Source organism: Acomys minous (assembly GCF_964271855.1).
Source record: "Acomys minous genome assembly, chromosome: 12".
Taxonomy (NCBI): domain Eukaryota; kingdom Metazoa; phylum Chordata; class Mammalia; order Rodentia; family Muridae; genus Acomys; species Acomys minous.
The window spans coordinates 52,456,516-52,479,684 of NC_140493.1; the positions used below are offsets into that span (position 1 = coordinate 52,456,516).

General features: G+C 45.6%; 1 protein-coding gene across 2 annotated transcripts in view; it reads right to left on the bottom strand.

The window, feature by feature from the left end:
• Positions 1 to 3,758: 3,758 nt before the first annotated feature.
• Positions 3,759 to 23,169, bottom strand: part of KCNK9 (potassium two pore domain channel subfamily K member 9) — a 41,720-nt gene continuing 22,309 nt past the window's right edge. Inside the window, exons 2-3 of one of the 2 annotated variants that reach the window (XM_084749846.1) lie at positions 13,895 to 14,860; positions 3,759 to 8,675 (exon numbers count right to left, since the gene is read on the bottom strand). In XM_084749846.1, coding sequence (XP_084605972.1) covers positions 13,938 to 14,860 — 923 coding nt within the window. In that variant the 3' untranslated portion in view covers positions 3,759 to 8,675; positions 13,895 to 13,937. Of the gene's footprint in view, positions 14,861 to 23,169 lie in introns of both variants that reach the window. The other variant, XM_084749845.1, reaches the window with a different exon arrangement.

Below are 23,169 nucleotides of genomic sequence, written 5' to 3' on the forward strand. Positions count from 1 at the left end.
TGACTAATATTTATCTTTTAACTGTACTGCTTATGTCTGCCCAAAGTTTTAGATGTTTTAGTCAGATTCATCTCCTTTATTGTCTGACCTCTGGGTTTCCGCCTTAATCAGGTTTGCACAGGATTAAAGTGCCATTTCTATCTCTGCAGAGAGATGGCACTTTATATAAACTCATCAGTCCAGGGGGACTTCATTCTAACAGGAGAATTATGGGCAGTTTTATTCTCATGACTCCAGGCAGGGTTGCAACAACAAACAGCAGACAGATGAAAGTAAAGAATTCAAAGTTGGGCTCACTTTTGGACAAATTAATCCAAGAGGAAGTTACTGCGTCTTCAGTCCTTGATGTGACCTCAATGCACGTGCTGAGGTTAGGATTGCTGTATTAGCCAATGAAACAGAAAAACGCATCTTCTCTCAGCAGCCCTGGCCTCTTCATTCAAGCCCAGGCAAGTGTGCAACAATGGCACTGGGGTCTATCCTTAGTGCAGAATTTTGCTTTCCATATTCTCTTATATGTCCAGCAAATAATGGACTTTTAATAACTACTTCTCAAGTTGATTTTTAAAATATGACAAAGAATGAGCCTATCTTGGTTGATACTCAGTAAGTATAAGGTCCTCTGTAAAAAGGACAGGGCACGTGCTAAGCTTGCCATTGAGTCTAATCTGATTTGTATTGGTTAATGTTCTGAACTATGTGGGGCTTAGCATTTGATCAACACCAGGGTCACTTACTTGGTTCTGCTCTTAATGGCCCCATATTATATTTTCCAACTGATCTACTCTGCAACAAAGAGCTGCAGCAGGCATCCAGACCTAGGTATCTTGCCTGGGTAACCTGGACCAAGGTAGTGCCAAGGATTTGAAATAGGATACACATTCACCAAGTAAAGTTCCTATGACCCAAGGCTGTCTCTACAGAAAAAAATCTGTCTTCCACAGGTACCATCTGCTCACCAGAAACCATATTTACCAAGCACAATTTCTTTCCTTATGCCAAGGGCTATCCTGGGCATCAGTCACATGCGTAGAAACACAAACTAATACTGACCAGTCTAGTTCTCCATAGGAGTTTGGAAATGATATCCAAAGATTATTAATCACAGAAATCTAAAGTGAAAGATCAGACCAATGGGCATGGTCCCCTGGAGGCTTGGCCTCTGGGCTATTGAATCACTCAATGTTGGTCAAGGCTAGAGTACATGTTGCTTTCTGCTTCCTGTCCCCAAGGTTTTACCCACCCAGAGGGGACATCCTGAATGAGCAGCTATGCCTCTGGGCTTCAGAGAATTGAAGATGCCGTGATGACAAAATGAATCCTATACAACGTGGGCTGGGCTCTAGAGAACAACCAGTGATGTGCATATTGATCTTCACAGAATCTTCTCCCACTGATAGAGTGATCTCACAGCCCTGTAACCCAGAAACAGGCTCCAGAATGTTCATAGCTGCTCTTGACAAATAGAAGAGCAAACGTTCCATAAGAAGTAATCTAGAGTCTGGGAAAGATGACTCCATGGGTAAAACGCTTGCTATACAACATGAGTACCTTGACACGATGTGCTGTTCTGTTGTCAGGAGAGCATATAGAAACTTGGAAGTAAGGGTCACATTTAAAATGGGAAAGGATGTGTGTGTGTAAAGGATTGCACTAGAGAAGAGGTCTAAAATACTCCAGGGCAGTGTTCAACTAGGCTAATAACCAGCTCTAGGACTTCCTCATGTGGAGACCTCTCTGTGCAGACCCCTACTTCATCCAGAGATGTTGTAAAGCAGCCACAAGCTTATTATTAAACTCCTGAGCAAGCCACATGCTCAGGAACAAACACAGTTCACTGTGTCCCTCCAAGCTCCCAAAGGCACAGTGGTTTAAAAACATCATGTTCTCTTGCTGTGCGTGACCTTCTTCGATGGCAAGGTCACCTTGCTTTAGGACCTGGGCTTAGCAGCCTCTATCTTAAAACCTTCTTGTTTGTGTAATGAAGGAAAGTTCTGGAATGTTTTGTGCTGCTACTACTTAATACTCTTTCAAGGGCATGGTCAAGTCACTTCACTCATGGCTCATTGGCCAGGATGAGTCATGTGACTGTCCCCACCCAGGAGATCAGGAAGTGCTGCTCCCTACCCCTCCCCAGGAACAAACTGGTCTGTGAAGAATAGATTCATCTGTCAAATATGTCTAAAGCTTTGAGCTGAGAAATCTCAGCTTCTTCTTGACAGTGAACTCTGGGAAATCCTATACACTGGTGGAAAGGGACCTGGAACATAGTGGTATGTGTGGCCTTTCAGATACATGTGCATCTTTCATTGTGGTGGGGGCTGAGATGTGCGGCTTACAGGGCAGTCCGTGGAAAAGCTCTGTAGGGAGCAACATCTTCACATGTAAAGTACCGACCCCACACCCTGGCACGAGGTCCTTGTCCATATGCCCATTGGGACCTATTTGTGAGATTACTGACTATATACAAGTGTGTGTGTGTGTGTGTGTGTGTGTGTGTGTGTGTGTGTGTGTGTGTGTAATCTCTATGGTCCCTGTAGCCTCTTTCCCAGAACACAGCTGATAAGAAAATGTGGTATGACATTAAGGCTCTTAAGGAGCTAAGGTTTCACCTTCCCACAACTGAAAGAAACTGAAGCATGTCCTCTTTCCTTGCAATGTTAAACATGATGTATCACTTCTAATTGTCCGTAAACTGAAGGGAGCAGATGGATCTAGCTCTTTCTTTAAGGCCACATCATGGCTGCCTATGACCACGAGGCTAATCACCCTGACAGAGGTCCTCTGCAGCTTCACCCCAGCTTCCTCTCTACAAACCTTTGTACTAATTATTCATCTCCTGTATTATTCGATGTAGTTATTTTGGGGGTTGTATTTAGATCACCATTTTGCTGTATCCCCCCTCCTTATTTTTTTATTATGAAATTGCCATTTGTACACAAGGAAAATGGAAGTTCAGATGCCACATAGCAGTGGCATGCTGTTGTGAATCCCAGAGCAACCTTGTCACCTTAGTCTTTCAAATCCTATAGTATAGAAAACTGCTCTCCCCTCTTCAGAAACATCCCCCAAGTGAGTGGTGGCTATAACTGGGAATATCATTTGCTAGATATAATTCTCTGACTTGCCTTAAACCATCACAGCCCTGGTGAAAATATAAAGCTCAATAGCCTTGACCCTTACAGACTCAAGAAGATGCCTTGCCTGTTACCCTAGAAACAATATGGTGGAAGAATAGGGTGCAAGGATTTCTGTTGCTCCAGTCACTATGGGCGATCACGGTGGTGGACAGAAATGAGGTCAGATTTGGAATGGGAAAGATGAACCAAGAATCCTCAAGTTCATTTATAGGAGCCAGGGGGAAGTTGCCTTTGATGACTGTGTGTATAGAGCAAGAATTCATTTGTGTGCAAAACAAGGTTTGAAGTGCTGATTGGAAACCAGGTAGAAATGTGGCAATGGCCATTGATAGTACCAAGTGGAGTCTTTAGGAAGGTATGGATGAAAGGAACAAAGACAGAAGTGAGCTGGCTGGGCTCTCAGTCCACAACCCCAGTGTACCTGCAAGGCCCAAGACCCTGGGTTCTTAGCAGTCCAGGTGTCTGCCAATGAGTGGAGGAAAAATGACTGCTTAGACTCCAGCATGTAAACACAAGAGTCTTTGCAGGCTCCGTGCAATGGAGGAAAGGACAGTATGGGTGTTTTACTATCAGGGTGCCCACCTCTGATCAGCTGCTCAAGAAAGACTAGAACACATCTCAAACATGCCAGAGACTTTAATTTAAAAAATAAAAATAAAAAAGTGCAATAGTTTTCAACTTTACAACAGCAGGTGATTTTCCTGTAAAGACATGTAAAATATATACAGCATGTTTACCGCATTTGTTACAAAAAGAAAAAAAAACAGAAGAGATGCAGTCCCTGCTTTTTTTTTTTTAAAGGTAAGCTACATAATAAATACATCTGATGTTCTCTTGATGGTTGTTGTGTTCTAAGGCCATTTGTGAAGGCAGAGAGGATGAACACAGGACATAGACAGGAGCACAGGTGACTCTGTAGTTGGGCAGGGATCGCTGGTGATGCCTCTTCTGGTGCAGGGTTCCGCCAAAGGCCTGGTGTCTGTGTTGGACCTGTCATGTAAATACACCTACCAACCCTAGGATAAAAAGGTAGATTCCCACCAGGGCTCAGAATACAGTATGCTACCCTCCTGGAATGTGACAGTGGCCAAGGAGTACTTCAACCCCATTTCCTGTAGAAATCTCTAGGTTTTCACTACCCCCAACCCCACGAAGGCATTCTAGCCAGCCTTTGGCAGCTTCATCTTTAGACCCAAACCCAGGTATTCACACTATACCGTACCACACAAAAATACCCAATAATGCAGATCCACAAAAGAACAAAAGAAACAAAATACATAGATCTATAGATACTTAGTGAATATGTTTATGTATACACACACACATTCTCTCTCTCTCTCTCTCTCTCTCTCTCTCTCTCTCTCTCTCTCTCTCTCTCTCTCTCTCTCTCTCACACACACACACACACACACACACACACACACACACACACACACATACACACAATTACATGAGGGTCCATACCCCTTGTCCCTACCTCCCCACCCCACACATACCCCCCCAATGAACCCTGTGAGTACATGCCAGTTACTTTGACAGAGATGCGTTTGACACTAATTCAAATTTCGTGTCTATGCCTGGAGTCACAAATGACAGGCGGTTTGCTTTTTGCTTTTTGGCTGGTTTTGTCGTCGTGAGGTACACAGATACACACTGGGCTGAGGTTAAGACTATACAGCTATGAGGGAATGTTCTACCATTTCTTGACCTGCTAAAAACAGGCTAAAAAGCTTCTTTCCTGTTTATCAACTGTCTGGGAAAAATTCAGTTCATCGTCTTTGACATCCTTTGTTCCTTGTCTTCTGTGTGTGGTTGTAAACCTTTCTATCAGCATATGGGAAAATAACCAAGTACCTTAGATTTCTACTAGTGGGACTGACCTGACTCCTATGCAAACTTTGCCCAGCGGGATTCACAGTGTCTGCCCTCAGCGCAGTGTTCATTTGGTTGAGGTTTCTGATAAGGCAGAAGATGGGCTGAGATGACCTCTGCCGGGCCTTCCCAACCCAAAACCAGCTGTCAAGATGCTATTTGTGGCCTGAATAAACACATGTATAATTAGCCCTTTTCTGGAATATGCTCTTCTCTGAGGAGCCATCAAATTATAGAGAAATCTTGTTAATTGTGGGTTCTGCCTCACTGGGTCCCCACTCATTGCATTTTGCCCATTTCATTTAATTTTTATTTTTCTACCCAACTTCTAAAGTCCCAGCTTGGAAAAAAAAATGAAAATGCGTATCAAGTCATGCTCTAGTTCCTGTCTTTGCTTCCTAAATCTGCAACAAGAACTTACATATCCTAGAAACATGAAGCCTAACTGAACTCACAGCATCTTGGGGTCAGAGAGAACCTTCCATCACAGAGCTCTCAAGTAGCTGAATCTGTGAGACTGTGGAACCAGTAGTCGGAATCAGCTGCTACTACACAGAAGTGTCCTCAGAGCTGCAGCTCATGTCTGGAACTAGGTAATCCTCTCTAGGTGACGAAAAGTAAGGACTCCTTAGGAGAAGGAGGGTACCCACTGCCATGCCATTGCTTGAGAGAAATAAGGGAGAAGATACTGGATGGATAATAACTGGGAGCAGACCAGTTCTTCAATGAGAAGTCCCCAGGAAATAGTAATTGGCCCATTCTTAAGAACTTAGCTCATCTCAAAATGACTTGACCTTGTCTCTCCTCTGACCTCTCCCACCAAAATGCCAGCAAATCATTTAGAATGGAGTGGCATGGCTTTCATCTCCTCTGTAATAGTGTGTGTCCAAGAGATACTTGCTTCTGGTCTGGCCATTACATCCTCTATAGAGGAGATGAGAAGTGACTTGCTAAGGGTCTGTGCCCCAACTGTATATAAGGAAGGAAGGGAAGGATGGGATGGCATTTAGGAAGATATCCAGGGTCCCCTCTACCTCACTGCCTAGTAAGCTCCAAGGGGCAAACCAACACCGTTTTCAGAGCCAAAGATATACCTGAAGTGTATAAAACTCTCCCTTATCCTACCTTGCACACCAAATTGAGCACACTCTCTGGATACCAAGTCTTCCCAGACCTGGATTGGAGCCTCCAAATAGTTCAGGACTCAAGAGCAAATGGGACGCTATGAAGCCAAATATACCAAGTATACTCAAGTTTCTTCCTTTTTTCCCACCTCCCCGAGACCTTAAGCTACCCCCCCCAACACAGCCCTTCACCATGTTGGTTGTCACCATGTAGAAGGTAAGGTGAGGGGAAACCAAGTCCACCCCTCCCACTGTCCACCTTTGTGTCCCCACACAATTTCAGACAAAACCAAGGTACCCTTTGGGGTCAGATTCCCAACCCCATTTTCTAGGTCAGTTACAGCATCTGCAGAATAGGGCTCTACACCCATCCTTCCAGAACCATCCGGGGACGGGATGACAGGACTGAGCAGTTCTGTGCTCTAAGTCATTCTCGGGTCTACCTCTCAGGAAGGGGCACCTGGCAGGGTCACACAGTGTTATCGGAGGGGTCCAGAAGAAGCCCTTTGTCCTGTGCAGGTGAAAGCCACTTTCTGCCATGTGCATGGGCCTGCTGGCCACCCTTCATGCCAGAGAACTCACTACCGTTGGTCCCGGGTATGTCCTCTGGGGTCCACTGGTACAAAGATGATGCCTGAAGACAAATGTCTAAAAGGTTAATAATGGCAATTATAGGCTTTGAATATCACGTGGTTCCCATCTTAGCATTGATGTGAATGCAGGAAAAGGAGCCGGCACTCACACCAGGGACATCCCTGGAAGTGTCTCCCATCCATTGGGAATCCATGCAAAGCCTCCTCCCCAATGTGAGGACCACCCATGTGGTTGCCTCAGAGATTAAACCCCTCCCTCCTCTCTCTAAGGCATGCCCTTGTATCCTTTTCTGTGTTTGAGGCTCCCATCCCACCCCACCCACCCACTCCAGTACCAGCCCTCTGAGATCCGTTGACACCTAGCTTGGAGATCCAGTCTTGCAGCTTTTTCTGAACCTTGTCAGCCACCTGCTGAACAGAAGTGCTCTGGCTGCCCTCCTGCCCACCGCCCACATCCCTGCCTGCAGCAGAGCACACATGTACAAAACATGACTTGGTGTTTCATCTGTACAGTGCTGCGCCAGAAAATGAGTCTGGAGTTGCAGTTACGATTTGAGCTGCCACAAAGCAACAACCGGTTGATGCGAAAGGGAGGCCCTGAGCTGGGCCAAGTGCATATGCTTTCCCAGGAGCAAAGCAGGTGCTCGGTAAACATTCACATCTAGTTCCCACAGGCACCCTGTGCAGTGGGAACTATGTAGAACCTTCAGTGTAAGAGTGTGAAAACAGATGTGGACATAGAGGGATAGATCCACCGCCCACCTGTGAGTGACAGGTTGGTCACGGGTGTGTAAAATGCCAGCCCCAGGCAGCTCTTGCTATACTGTGCTGCTGTGAGGTTGGGAGAGGGAGCAAGAAGTAGGCATTCTTGTCTCTCCCAGGGCCCCGAGGTGCAGCGTCTTGTGTTGTGCATGACCCTCCACTCCACCACCCCCCGCAGCCACCCTCCCTCCCTCAAGAAAATAACATTGCCCTACATGATTCCCTTGAGACGTTCCCATCACCAAACCAAACTACTACAGGGAGAAATATCCCAGCATGCTTCTAACAGTCTGAAAATGTACCCACCCCCCGACAATGTAGTGCCTTTGCTGTAGATAACTCCTGGGCCTATGGCTAATGGCCCACTCAAACCCCAAGGCACGTGCATTTGAGTAGCAAGCAATGCAATGCAAACCAGGACTTGGGTTATTTCTAGTGATTTGCATTGGAATACCCCATGTCTACTTCATCCACATAACTCATGCTTGGACCTGCTTGATCTCAGGGCCTCTCTCCCCTCTGTGGGTGTTTCTTAACTCTCTGCTCCTATGGCTGACCCATGGGACACTTGCTTCTCAGTGTGTTCACCCATGAGAAGCAAACACAGAGGAACACAGAGAAGGACATTGCTAACTTCACAGGGGACAAAAGGGGCAGGAAAAGACTTTGAAGGAAGGACCAAGCCATTCCATCTCTATCTCCTTGCTGTTGCGCAACAGGGAGACCCTCCAGGAGGGCAAGCAAATGTGACACAGCCATCGCAAGTATGTGTCATGGGTTGGAAGGGAAAGGAACGTGCTCTAGAACATGCCAGAGCAAACATCTCAAAGACAGAGATGACAAATGATAGCCCCTTGGTGGACAGGGCAGTGACATGACAAGTCACACTTCTACGGTAATGAATGAAGAGATCCTGTGGTGGTCATCACCACTTATGAGGTTGCAGCTAGGTGCCAAAGTGGCCCAGCAGATTTGCAGGCAAGGGACCCTATGAGGAGCATGTCTCTGGGCCGTCTGTCTAAGTATAGCTGGGCCATTCCCACAGGTGTTTAGGGGAAAGGGTGCTGACACTCGCCCCTCGTGGAAGAGGTCCCCGGGAGAGGTCAGAAATCCGAAGCCTGCTTGGGCTTCACAGTGAGACCCAGCATCCATGGACGCCTCTCTTGAAGATGCAGTTAGGTCCCCTAACAGAGGAAAACAACATTTAATATGACTTATTTATTCACATCAAAAGCAGTAACCACAGAGGTCCCCAGAGAGACAAACATCAAATGCATAAATCAGGGCTAAACAACATCAACTACATCATTTTCTTGTCAACAGTTTCTCAACCCGAAGGAACAAGCAGACGACAGCAGATCTTGGGCATTCTACAAGACTACGGGCATGGGGTCCTCAAAAATATCAATTATCAAGAGACACAAACACAGTGAGGGAGATGCCCTCAATAGGGGGCGGGGGCTGAGGAACAACAAGACAAGCAGGTGTGGGGTGTGATCTTGGATGGCGTCTTAGATTCACAAACAAGCTCAGTAGGACATTTTTTGGGACACTTGGGGAATTCTTTATACAGATTATATTATTATATTAAATATTCTTATGCTAAGTTTCTTAGGTGTAACAACGGCAGTACTATGTAAGAGAATGCACTTTTGATGGGAGATATACAATGTTATCTTTGGCTGAACCACCTAAAAGCTGTAGACACCATGACAGCTCCTCTTTCAACTATCTCAGTGTTGAGGGGGTTACTGAGGCTGGGGCTCTGGGTGAGAGGTATAGGAAAACCCATGGTGCTGTTCTGTGAACTTTTCTGCCATCCTTGGATTTTTTTTTTCCAAAGTTGGTGTCAGAGGAGTCAGGATCATAGTCTTTTGTTTTCCTGAAGCAGCAACCTCTAGCAAAATGTGGTCAAGATGGGACCACAGAAAGTCAACCTAAGCCCAAGATTCAGGGAACCCATGATGCATTGCACCATGGTCCACATAGTGACCAATGCTGTATGCCAGCACATGTGTCTCTTCATCTTTCCAGCTTCCGTCTCCTGCCACAATTTTGGCTAGCTTTTTTTTTTGGGGTGCTCAACCTTCAAATGTGACCAGATCATCCAAGCCAAAGCCAAAGATCCTTGGTGAGCCAAGCTCATCTTGTATAAAATGTCCCTAAACTGTACCATCAAGTTCAAGAGAAAGCTACAGAGGCCCAAGGAGTGAAATGACTTCCAAGAGCCCAGTGAGGCAAGACAGAAGAACCAGTCCCTGCCCTCCTCCTCTTTTCTCATCTAGGATGCCTTCCAGGTCCTGAAAAGACCTTGACTCTGGAGGAAAATGCATCTTACATAAAGTCACACCACTACCACTTTCCGAACTAAGCTACAGTTCACAGATTCTGGCAAGCTTAGAGCTGGTAGTGTGGCCACACCCCAGCGCGCATCTCAGATCTCACACCTCCGCAGGCACTCTCGAATGAGTCTCTGACTTAGGGCTTATCATTTTAGACTATATGAAAGTGCAGCCAGGAGCCTCCGTGATAGGTGATCATTTCCTGATCTTTCTTTCTCTCAAAGCGCACAGACAAGGAAGATTTCTGAGAAACCCCGACCTTTCTAGATTCCAGCTGCGACGGGATGGCACTGGGATTCAAGGTCTGTGCAGCTTTCGTATCTGGATAAAATTGATTTTTAAAAAAATGACCTGTTTCAGCTTATCTGCTCTCCAGATGTCTTCTCGATCAGATGCATAGAGGACATAAGGTGCTCCCATCTGCTATGGCCCTGCTGAATGCTGCTGGCACCCCATCAGTCAATCACTCACCATGGGCTCCCACAGCCTCAACAAGAGAGTGACAGATTGCATTTGGATCATGGGATTTCTGGTCTTAGAGGCTGTTGCCATAGCCTCAGACTAAGTGGGGCAACCAGAAAGAACAGAGCTGGTTGCAGTTTGGGGGCTCAGAGAGGATCGCAAAACCCAGAGGGGAAATTTCCCTCTGATGTTCAAAGTCTAACAGGCTAATGGGTGAGACAGCACCTTCTTCCTGTGATGGGTACCTTGAAGGGTCAAAATGGGATGAACACTAGAAATCAAGCAATCCCAGAGCTCTGGGTTACTTCATACCATTGCCTACTTCTTCCTGTCCTTGATGAAGTAAAGATGGAGATCACTTAGTGAAGAGTTCAAGTGAGTCAGATATCTTATTAGGTATATACAAGGCAAATTGACTTCCAGGCACTGGACAGCAAGCCAGCCTCCAGTTCCTGAAGCTGAATCCCTTATGAAAAAACAACCTGACATGAGGTCTGTTGAAGGGGTTTGGTTAACTGGAGGGAAAGGTACAACAACCACTTGGCTGAAAGAAGTTACCAAGTGCATGAGACAGGGAGAGAGGCCTTGGCCAGAGACACAATAAAGACCAGCAATAGGGGATCTTTGGAATGCTGTACATAACAGTGACAGAGCAGCTAGGACAACAGCAAAAGGAAGGGTAAAGACCTATATTCTAGGCACGTAACTTCATATATGCTGACACTTCCGAATCTGTCTCCTCTTCTGAAAATGAGGGAGTCAGTGGAGCTCCCATTGCACGGAGGCCCTTGGCCTTTACTGGCAAGCTCTTCATAGAAATGGCCCACTCCCATCCTGTAAAGAAGAGAATCATTCAGAACTTGACTTCTCCCTGCCCTCACCCAAAGGGAGCACATCACCAGATGTACTCAGAGAACAGTCTCACCAGGTCCCATGCTAAGGAACAAATGGGCCATTGGAGAAGAACCACTCCCAAGGAGATAAGCCAAAATTCATTCCCTCCCTTGGTGCTATTATGTTAAGCTTGGAAGAGTCAACTGGGTGCCTCTCCTTCCAATACTGAACTGGCAATAAATAGCCAAAGGCATGGGAGGGTTACAAGAATGATGACCAAGTACAAGTTACTTCAGTTACTTCCATCAGTGGTTATCGAGAGGAGGAGAGAGAATTCACTCTACAGCCCTTTACCTTACAGAAAGGGTTATCAGCTCTGTGAGAATATAGGTGTTGTCTATACTTTGCTGGGAAGAGGGGTCTCCCTGTCATTACATACTTCCTGCACAATGGTCACTGTGTGACCACTCTGCACAAACACATGAGTGAGAAGCCACCTCTGAAGATAGACTGAGCCTATGTCCCTCTGATTTAACTCCTGGGCCTAATGCTTGGCCCTGTGGAGACACAGAGCAAGGTGCCTCCTCCACTGGAGGGCTGAGTCCAGACACCTTTGTGTCAGGGAGTCCACCTTCTGGACCCTTCTTGGTAGGGACTGAGAGTGGATCTCCTTGGTTCTCTCAGTGCCTCAGCGCCATGATCACACATAACCCACCATCATTTGAGGGCAAATCTTACAACAGTTTCAGGGGGGATTTCCTACATGTGTTCCAGGAAGCCTCCTCTGAGGTGTAAATTACTCTGCATATAGGCATCAGGATTGTCACGTCTGTGACCCGAAAGAGCCAACAATCTCTTTGCAGAGCAAAAACATTCAAGAAGAGTGATTTGCTTCTATTCTCTGGACAGACTTGAGAGCCCTGTGCAGGGCAATTCCATACAACAACATCTCAGACAAGCGAACTGATAAAGACCTCGAAGTTTGAATATGTCAACTTTGGCCAAGAGAGTCTAAGGTTCACAGACTCCTTTTGAAGGTCCCGTGTCCTAGACGAAGGGGATATTTCAACATAGGGTGTAGCATTAAGTGCATGCATTGACTTTCCAGAGGAGTCCTGGATGCTCCTGGTTTCAGCCCAGTGGCACACATGCTTGGGACTGGTGGCATTTGGATGCTGTGTCCTTTAAGAAATCCTGAAGACCAGTAAGTGCGTTCCTTGTGCGTGCGTAGTGTAGCCAAAGCCCATTTCCATCCAAAAAGCCAGGAACTTCCAGTATACGAAGAAGGAGTGGGAGGATGAGTGGATGAGTGACTTTTAGAGATGGCAGGGATGGCGATGAGAGAAATTAGAGTCCCTCAGTGAATGTGGAGGCCAAGCTGCCCTTGGACTCCTGCAATTGAAAGGGCCTACAGAGGATGTGCCATATTCTCTAGCCTCAACTGTCCCCTAAGGGGGTCATCCTTTATTGAGAGTGGGGAGGAATTTCTCCACTACCTAGACAAAAGCATCCCCTGAGATTCACAAGTTCTCAGTAGGCCAAGATACAGCCTCTAAAACTCTTCCTGAGACCAACATGAACTTCTCCCTATTTACAGATCAAGCGCATTTTAGAGACACTGTTTCCTGAAATATATATCTCTCTCTATATATATTTTTTTTAACAAGGACTGCCCTGTCACTTTCTTGTTAGGAAAAGAAACCACATCATCATTCTGATACCCATTCTCATCCAAGCATTCCAAAACTAGGACTCTTATCCATGCAGGTAGAGGCTCTTCGGAGTCATCATCGTCATAGTCATCATCGTTAGAAAGAGGAAAATAATAAAATAGATACTCTTGGGTCCCAACAATTTTCCTATTCCTACCCTGACAACTCCAGATGCAGGGGAAAAACTGTTGGAACTAGAAATACTGAAATTAAAAATGTCTTGAGTAAGTCGACACTAGTGGCTCCTGACTATTCCTTTGACACTTTTGCTTTCTTGTGTCAGTGATGCATACCAGTTCCACAAAGTGCACACTTCTTAATATTTAATTTTAAACTGGCAGGTTAACCTGATCCCTGTGCTCTTGCCTACCTACACCCTGAAAAGAAGTGAGTGAGATTCAGAAGCTAGCTGTTTGAAACTATGGCCATATGATCCATCTTGGGTCAAAAGTGCCTTATGGGATGTGCTCAATTTGGCAAGGTAATAAATCCAACCTTGCAAGGTTTAGTTTGTTTGAAAGCAGCCTCAAGGAGACTGCTAATGAAAAGGGGGAGTGAGTACCTGATACTTTCCACCTTGTCGCACAACACACCTGCACACAGAAGCACACACACTCATGTTGCACATGCATACGCACAGCCACCCAGTCCTTGGGGAAGAAGAGAGGAGTTAGGTCAGAGACATCACTACGGGTAGGCAGTCAAAGGCTTCGGGATGGGCATCCTCTCAGCTCTGTCTTGGTGCTCTTGTTCTCACACCTGTCCTAGGAAAGCCACCCCAGAGAGAGGAGGCAGGGTGGGGAGAAATGTAAGGCATAACTCTGCTGGGGAGAAAGGAAGGAATCCATGCTTCATGCTCAGGTGAGAGTTTCAGAGAGGATGGGCCTCTATTTTCCCTTTGGACAGCTCTGCCTGGCTGGAAAGGCAGGAAAGAAATGAAACCAGGAAAGGAGGGAAGAAAGAAAGGAATGATGATGACAGTAATCACAAAAAAAAAGAGAGAGAGTAATAATAAATAAGGAGGGAAAGAGGAGTTGGGACAATGAAACTTACATCCGCATGACAAATGACTCTTCGTCTACTTCCCTCCCCACACTTAGATGGACTTGCGACGGAGGGTCAGCCTGTGGTTCTCCCCGCAGGTGTGCATCCCAGGAACCATGATGAATGGGGGCCGGAGAAAGCTGTTGGCCAGTAGGTTTGGAGGGATCTCTTCAACCCTGCAGGAAACAGAGTGGACAGTAGCCCGGACATTCCTGATGTTGCCACGAACACAGGGAGCAGCAACAGGAGCAGCAGCAGCAGCAGGAGGAGGAGGAGGAGCAGCAGCAGCAGCAGCAGCAGCAACAGCAACAGCAGCAGCATCGTCGTCGTCATCATCCTGGAAGCCGGCAGTGTGGGGAAAGCAGAGATAGCACAGGGTCCTGCCGTATTTCCTCCAGAAGGACATGGATAGCTGTCGCCTGCGCCTGTTTGGCACACGAATAATCACTCTGTTCGGATTTCCAGCAAGGATCTCCGCAACTTCTCCCTCCAGAAGCTCCTCGTCGGTATTCATGGTCAGAAAGCGCAGGACCACAAGATTGAGAAAAGCACCGATGACGGTCAGACCCACCAGGATGTACATGAAGCTGAAGGCCACATAGAATGGCTTCCTCTGCAGTGCACCCTTGGACTGCAGGGCCACAAAGTCACCAAATCCTATAGTAGTCAGTGTAATGAAGCAGTAGTAGTAGGCGTGGAAGAAGCTCCACTCCTCACATTGGGAGAAGGCAGCTGCCCCGAGGCACAGCGTGCCCATGCAGGAAAAGAAGCCGATGGTCACCATGTTCTCCATAGAAACATCAGTGTTGCGCATGCCACAGCACTTCTTGATACGCTTCAGCAGGTAACGCACGAAGGTGTTCATGCGCTCGCCCAGGCTCTGGAACATGACCAGCGTCAGAGGGATGCCAAGCACAGCATAGAACATACAGAAGGCCTTTCCAGCGTCAGTTCCAGGAGCAGCGTGTCCATAGCCTATGGGAAGGAGAAGAGTGGGGAACAAGACAAATAAGAGGCAGCCCCATGAGCACCGGAGAAAGAGGGATTCAGGGAAATGCCAACACAAAGGGATTCCACGTGGAGATTAAGTCCCTCTAATCACAAAATGTAAAATCAAAAAAAAAAAAAAAAGCTACAAAAACCCAAAACTTTTTGTTTTGCTTTGTTTTGTGACAGGGTCTCATGTAGTCCAAGCTAACCTCCAACTCAATATGCAGATGAGGTTGGCCTTGAACTCCTGATCCCTGCTAGCCTCCACGTCCCAACTGCTGGAACTACAAGCGTGTGCTCTCAAGACATTATTGGTATCAACCTGAAGCCACGAGTAGAAACTTCTATTCAATACAACTTTGTTTGATCTAAAATCCCCTTATGCTATTTATTAGATACATGTAAAATGTGAACGCAGTTTGCATTGACACAGGAGTCCCTTCCCTGAAGTAACTCATTACGTGGATATGAATATCCCAGATCTGAGACGGTCCCAAGCCCTAAGCACAAAAATTGGCTGAATCATTTTTGGATGAGGGGTGCTCAGTAGCCTTAACGACCACCTAAGAGGCAAAGAAGCCTCAACTGAGGATCAGCCCTTGTATTGGTTTGCTATAGGAGAGGATGAGGCGTGTCAATAGTCTTAGAGTAACACAACTTATTTACCACTAAGCACAAAAGCCTGAGGGAAAAATAATGGACCATCCCTAGCCCAGATCCGCATAAAGGCTGAATGCTGAAAGAGTAGGCACTGTGTGACAGCAGGAGGCTGACGCTCCCATGTGCCATCTCTGTCTAACTGTACAATGGCCCTAATCAAATGGGGTGATGACTGCAAGCCCATAAACAAGAAAGCCAGCCAGTGAGTTAGCAGTGTAATGAACCTGAAATCTTCAGAGCTAGGGTTTGAGCCTGGCGGTTTTGGGCTGCCGAGAATGAAGCTAAAAGCAAGAATTTAAGTGTTGAGGGGGGGGGGGGAAGGTCATGGCAGAGTAGAAGCTTTGGTTCACTTTGTTCAGTCCTGTACCCCCATGCCTAGGCAGTGTCTCAAAAGTAGGGAGTTGGTACAGTGATAGAATTTAACCTTGTATCAAGAATTAACCTTGAGAGAGAGGGAGCACAATGACCACAAAGACCTCAGTGCCAGTTGATTCTAGTCCAAGTTCTGAAATTAGCATTCCCCCCCCCTAAAAAATGTACATCACGGGCAGTATTTGGAATGTGAAGGCTAGAACTCATCTTCAACGCCTGCCCCTTCAAGGAAGGTGACATATATGTTTACCCAAGTCACATGCTCATGGTCACTTCACCACCTTTATTATGTTATATCCCAGAGAATCTCTGTCAACTGACATATGGGATGATGATGTCTCTAGGTGGATTGTTGGGTAGATCTTCTGAGACCAGAGACATAATAGGAACCTACCAAACTCAAGTCTCCCTCCCGCCCTGGCTTCTATTCTCCCACAGTCCTCTGCTGTACTTCATGGTCTCTTCAGAAGACCTGGCCTCATTCTCTCTGGCCCCCAACCCCACCACCCCAGCTAGCACTGAACTCCGTTGCCTCACATACCCCTCATCCATTACAATGGAAGATAAATGGCTTAAAAATAACCTCTCTGGAGCCAGACCAGAGAGGTTAAGAGTAGGGAATCAGAAAAGCAGAGAAGGATGTCAATGTATATTTTGATACAAATCATCCAATGAAGAAAGGAAAAGATTGAAAAAGGCAAGACACAAAGCCCCAGGGACAAGAAGATATCACAAAGATATTCTGGAAAGATTAAAAAAAAATGGGACAGATTCACTCTCAGCTAACTCTAAGTAGGATAAATGTGAAGAAAGCCACATGTCAGTTAAGTTATAAGAAAGCTAAAGAAGGGCCTGCTGAAAGGCAGACAGAGAAAGTGGCACAACTAATACCAAAGCGCCAACGCCTCTTAGACTGCTGCCTTCCAGTCATAAGCCATGAAGGCCAAGAAGCAATTGGAGCCACATCAATACAGAGTCAAGGGAAAGACCCTTAACCCATAATGCCTTTTTTTTCCTGATTTAAAGCAAAAAAAAAAATTAGAAAAGGTCTCACTCTCTAGTAGAGTGTGGCCTGGAACTCACTACATAGCTTCTCCTTGAATTCACAGAAATCCACCTGTCTCAGCCTCCCAAATGCTTGGGTGACAGGCATGAGCTACCACTGCAGGCTTTCAGATGTCATCACTGACTTCCCACTACACTGAAGTCTTGCCTAGTCGTCAAGAGGGTTTGAGCCTAGAGCCACTATCCTTCATGTCCCAGGCTGTGTCTGCCCAGGGTGAGGGTGCCATGCTGCCTTCTCCAGCTGCCCAGTATGGAGAAGGTGGTGTTGGGGAACTTGCTACTGAGAGGAATGAAATATTTAGGGTTTTTGACAGTAGAGACTGAAGCAGGCACAGATCCCAATAAAGAATGACTCCGGCTGGCTTTGAGAAGAGACATGCTGGGGAAGGGGGCTAGCCCTGGCCCCTTGTGCTTCTGAGATGGTTCCCACTTCAGCCCACAATGCAGCTAGCCTTGCATCCATCCTCCCACAGCTCCCTAAATGCTCTAACCCTGACTTCCCACTTCTGTGAAGAGGACATGAAGTGAAGCAATATCTTTAAGTCATATAGCTCTTATAGCTTGCTCTCCTGCATTTAGTCATTGCTCTGGAAGAGATGGGTATCACAGTCCACGGTTACCCCACACTAAGCCATCGCTTATTCACAGGAACCAGGCAGATTGTTTAATACAATGAAAAAGCACACATCCCTTCATGAGCTTCGCTGATTCTTGCCAGAAACATGGCTTCCTGGTCAGTTTCCTTTAACTTTGTATCTTGAGGAAGCATGTGAAGCCCAAATGCATTTTATTAACATGCAAGTGTGCAAAGCATGAATTTCTCCTGGAAAGTGGATAAAGGGAAGGGCTGAGATGTCTTCCATCCATAAAAAGGCCACAAAACCTTCCCTTGTGGGGCAATGCAGTACCACCCACTGTGCCCTGACTGTGCTGTGAGCCCAAGCCAGATATGAATTTGCCTGGGGTGGGACACACTCCAGCCGCCAAGTATTTCAGGCTTGGATTCACAGCTTCTCTGTGATTTTAAGAAAGGTTGGGGATCCCTATTCTCCTCTACACAAGCTTGGATTCACAGCCTCACCATGCTTTTAAGAAATTCTGTGGGCTCCTATCCCCCTCCACAGGAGCTTGCCTTTTAGAAGCAGCTGAGAAAATGCTGTGTACAAAGAGCCCACGGGGTGGCGGGACCATGGAAGCCTTGGCCTGTGCGCTTCCTAGGCCGCCACCAGAGGTGCAAGGGTGCCCTCTGGCGGGTGATCTGTCACTGAAGCACATGAGTGCACGCACCGGTCTCTCACCTGCCCAGGTTCCTTCTTGGGATGCGTCCAAGGGGAAAGGCACTAAAGTTTTTCACTGGGAAAAACATATGTTACATGGTGGATTTTTCTTTCAAAACGTAACATCAATCAATGGAATTTTGGCATAGATAAAATATAAAAACAATAATCGCTAGTGTTTATTGAGAGCACATAATACTAGGAACTGAGCTAAAACCTTTTTTACACTCGATTACTCATCTCCTGGGGAAAAGAGGGTACCCGTTTTCAGGTAGTCAATATTCTCCCCAGCATTGATGAGGCAGTCCCATGATATTGGGCTTAGCACGATGACTTTCTAAGCTCCCATGTCAGGCTGATCTGGGCCTTAATCCTAACTAAGCCCCTGATGTTAGCCACAACCACAGTGCAAATGAGGTGTCCACATTGTCCCCATGGGCAGAAAATGGAAATCCAGGTCCCTCCCATTGATCCTCCCGTTGCATCCACACAAAACCTTCTTCCCTCTCTGTATTCTTTCTTGTAACTCCACCAAAATATGGAGGGGCAAATCAAAGAATCATAAGAGAGGGAAAAAAAGGATAGAAATCTGACTGCTGTTTGAGAAGTCTGTGGTAGAATAAGAACATCAGTAACTGTCGGCAGCTGCGGTCCTTGAATTGGATGGTTCGGCAGAAAGGAGTGCCTTGCTTTCCTGGGCTGATGGTGTTGGGCTCAGATGGCTTCAGGTCAGTTATGGTGAAGCAAGATTTGTGGGTGAAAAAAAGATTTGTGGGTGATGAGAGGTAACGAAAGCCCTGACTTGGCATAGGGAAAGCCTAATCCATTTGAGGGACAACCTCCGTGTTTCATATGGTCTTTAGCCTCTGGCCTCTCTATAGCAGTCTGTTCTAGAAGCTACCCTCTATTATTTGCAGTGATCTCTCTTTTGTTGGTAGGTCCCTCTCCCCGGAGTCACAAGAGCACTGGATTTCCAACCTCCTGAACGAGGACTTAAGTTCACAGCCTTGTTTATGGTACAGTGTCTCTTTGTGGGCTGTGGTGAGGCAGGGGGTTGGGTGGATTCCCAGGGGCCAACAAGGACCCCAAAGGCAAGAATATACCTACTTAAGCTTCTTGGTTGAAGTTTCACAGAGAGAAAACCATGCCAAAGTGGAGCATTGTCCTTGATATCCTTCCCAAAAAAGCAAGGATGACAGTTGCTGGGGTGGACACTTGTGCATCTGTCAGAGTCAATTCCCATCAGCCAGCATCGTGAGACACCACAAGCAAAGGGTGCAGGCAGGCCTTGCCAGGGGACGCGTGATAGCCATAATTGATGCATGATCGCAGTTAGAGATGGATGAACCTAGTCCCACTGGACCTCCTTCATGTCTCAGCTGTATAACCTGGGCAAGTCACCTAACTTTGCAGGACCAGAGACACCAAAATCCAAACAAGAAAAGAAGAAGAATACCCCCACCCACCCACTCTTGATTATCTCCTAGACTTCAATTATTTTTAGTTTGCTTTCTGATTCTTAGACTTTGCCACTTTGAAAGTTGCTGGCTATAGGAATAATAATTGTTTACTGGAGAAATTCATATCATAGAAAGAAGCAAGGAAAAAAAAACAGAAGAGAGATGAGAAAGTTGAGGAATGTCATCTTTCCACTCAGACCTGGGAACTTTTCCTTGTGTTTCCCAAATCCTATTACTAAATATATTTTCCATGGCAGAGAGCAAGCTGCACATAAGCAATTATAAGAAAATGCTAACACTAGTCTATTGCCAATAGCATTCTTCATAAGCATCATTTTTAATTCATAAACTCCAAGTAGAGGCGCCACAATTTCTTCACCTAAATAGACTAAATGGGGAATGTGGTGGACCCTAATTTGCTTCTGTTACTAACATCAATTTATGTTTTAGCCAAAAGCATACTGTTTCTGGCCTTAGATTTTTACTCCAAAAGCAAAGACAAGAAACCATTAAGTGCCACCAAAACGGCTGTACTAGGCTGTACCAATGGGAGATATTGTCCAATGGCTTCCCCACCGTGGTAGATGACCACTTCTCTTCTCTTAGAGGAAGAAGTACTTGGGGAGGTCAAGTGTTTGCCCTGCTCCAATAAATTATAAGCACTGCCACTAAGATAGCCACTGCAGGTTCTCTTCTCGGGGTGGTGGGTGAGCGTGTGAATGGAGGCAACCAGGACTAGAATCTGCAGTTGTGCAGCATGCTCCCTAAGGGAAAGAAACTGAAAAGAATAGAAAAAAAGACCAGAACCTCAGAGACATGCAATGTTCCACACTCATAGGAGATTTGGAAAAAGAGTGAAAGTGGCAGAAAAGTACCTAAAGAAATAATGAGCAAAATCTTTCAAACATTGATGAAAATGTCAGTCTGAACATCCAAGAAGCCTAACGAATGCCAAAAATGATGAGCTTCAAGAGAGCCACACCTAGATACATCACATCTAAGTGCAAGACAATGATGCAGTGTTAAAACAAACATGAGAAAAGCAGCTCGTTGTTAGAAGGATTCCACAATTAGGTCCATGAGTGACTTCTCATCCCAAACCAGAGTTCAGAAGACTATGGGATGTCATGGTCAGCATGCTGAAAGAAAGTGTTGACCAAGAATTTTATGTCCATTTAAACTACCATGAAAATTCAGGTAAATTAAGATCTTCTCAGACAGTGATATGACATGGTCAAAGGGCTGAACAAAAGTGACAGTCAGTCAAAAACTCTATATCCAACTAAACTATCACCCTAAAAAAGATAGACAGTAAGACATCCTACATAAACAACAAAAACTGAAAGCTTTCTTTGCTAACAGTCTTACACTGCAATGAATATTTTTTAAAGTCCTTCCAATTGAAATGAAAGAACTGAAGTCAGTAACCCAAATTCATAAAAAGAATTGAAGAGTGGCAGGAAAGGTAGCTACATATCTAAGTATATGAGTATCAGATTGTTTTATTCATAACCTTTCTCCTTTTATATAAAAGGTAACTGCCTAACTTGTAAAGCAATAATTTTAAAGCAGCTATTCAATTATAAAGCAATGATAAATAGATACATAAACATTTCATTTTTACAACAATAATGAGAGAAAGAATGGATTTATGTTAGAAAAAACTATATTAGAAAAAAAAGCCAAGTTGTAAGATAGTATCAACTCCAGCTAGCTGTTTTTAAAGATGCCATTGTTATTTCAAGAACAGTTAACCAAGGAACTGACTCAAAACATAAAAGAAACAACACAAGAATGGAAATGACACACTAGAAAAAAATCGACTTCACACACACACACACACACACACACACACACACACACACACACACACACACACACAGAGCCAGTAATGAAGAAGTAAAGGAAGAAAAGAACACAGAACCCAGGCATCATGATGGCAGATTTAACACCTTCCAGATCAGTAAGTACATTAAATGTAAATTAACCACATGCTCTAGTCAGCAGTTAGAAGTTGGCAGATAGACAAGGATAAAACAGAAGCCATGACCCAAGAACATGCTGCTGTCTATAAAAGACAACACTGTAGATTCAAAGACAAGAGCAAATTTAAACAAAAGGATGGACACAAGGCATGTCATACAAGCTGGCCAAAAAAAGCTGGCATGCCTGTACTAGCACCAGATTAAAAATAAAAATGTGTCCAAAACAAATAGACGTCACAGAGACAAAAATAAATAATAAATAAAAGATCTTTGAAGTAGTAAAAGAATCGCTGGACCGGGAAGGCGCTACAATCATAAACGTGCAAATGTCCTCAACAGAATGTCCTGATGCAGCGGCTCCTAAGCCTTGTCCCAGTCTCAGCCAGTGGCTGCAACACTAAGATTGCTCCTTTCATTGTCCTTTTAGGAGACTTAGAAGTCTATAAAGGGCCCTGCATAGGCATGAATGTAGCAGGTGTTTCTCATGCTAGACAGGAGTCACAGAGAGCTCAACCCTGGGCCTGTGTCCACTGAGTCCATGAAGGGCGCAATTCCTAGTGACCAACAAGCTTGATGTCTCTCACTTTTTTTTCCAGGGCCTATGTATAAGGAGGTATGCTAACTATATCCAGTAGTGGGTAGCAGTGTCCCTAAACTAGCATCTGGATCCTCTCCCTTCTCTGGAGTGGCCGTGAGTCACTTCTGGCCCAATGTTCAGCAGCAAACCTCGTTCCACTGCTGTCTCTTTCAGGGCCATGGTTGGCCAAGCCAGTCCATTTGTTCTTCCACAGTGTCAGTCTACTATCTTTATACCTTCTTCGCACTCCAGCCTTGAGGCTCCTATTGCATCTCCTCCCTGACTGGAGCAGGGCAATGGGAAAGTTGCCACTGTGGCAGATAAGAAAGATTCAAACCGAGAATTGCCATGAAACCCACCCATCTCACTCCTACACACATAACCAAAAAATGGCAGAGAGCAGGAAGCCAGGGGATAAGTATATATACATGAGTCCCATAGCATTCCTGGCGAGAGCTAGAAATCTCTAACCACCTCAAAACCAGCATCATGCAAACAAAATGTAGCGTCTTTCAGTAGAATATCATCTTGATAGAAATAAAGAAAACACAGAGAGGGGCCAATGCTCACTGTATGTGGGAACCCCCAAAATGCTCTGTTAGGTGAAGAAGCCAGGCGCCAAAGGCCAACTACCACAGCACACAATTTGCCCAGTCCCACCAAGTTGGAAAGTGAATTCATGGATGTGGGGGTAGGGGAAGAGACAATGGAGCAGGGTGACTGATAAGGAGACGTTGCTTTCAATGATGAAATGCATAGAACTAGACAGAGGTGATTGTTGTTCCACGTGGAAAGCTAAACACCACTGAGCTGCATGCTTTCCAATAGTTCTATATTATGTCTTTTGCCTCAATTCAAATGGGGACAGGATGATCAAGAATTCAATGAGGTGATAACA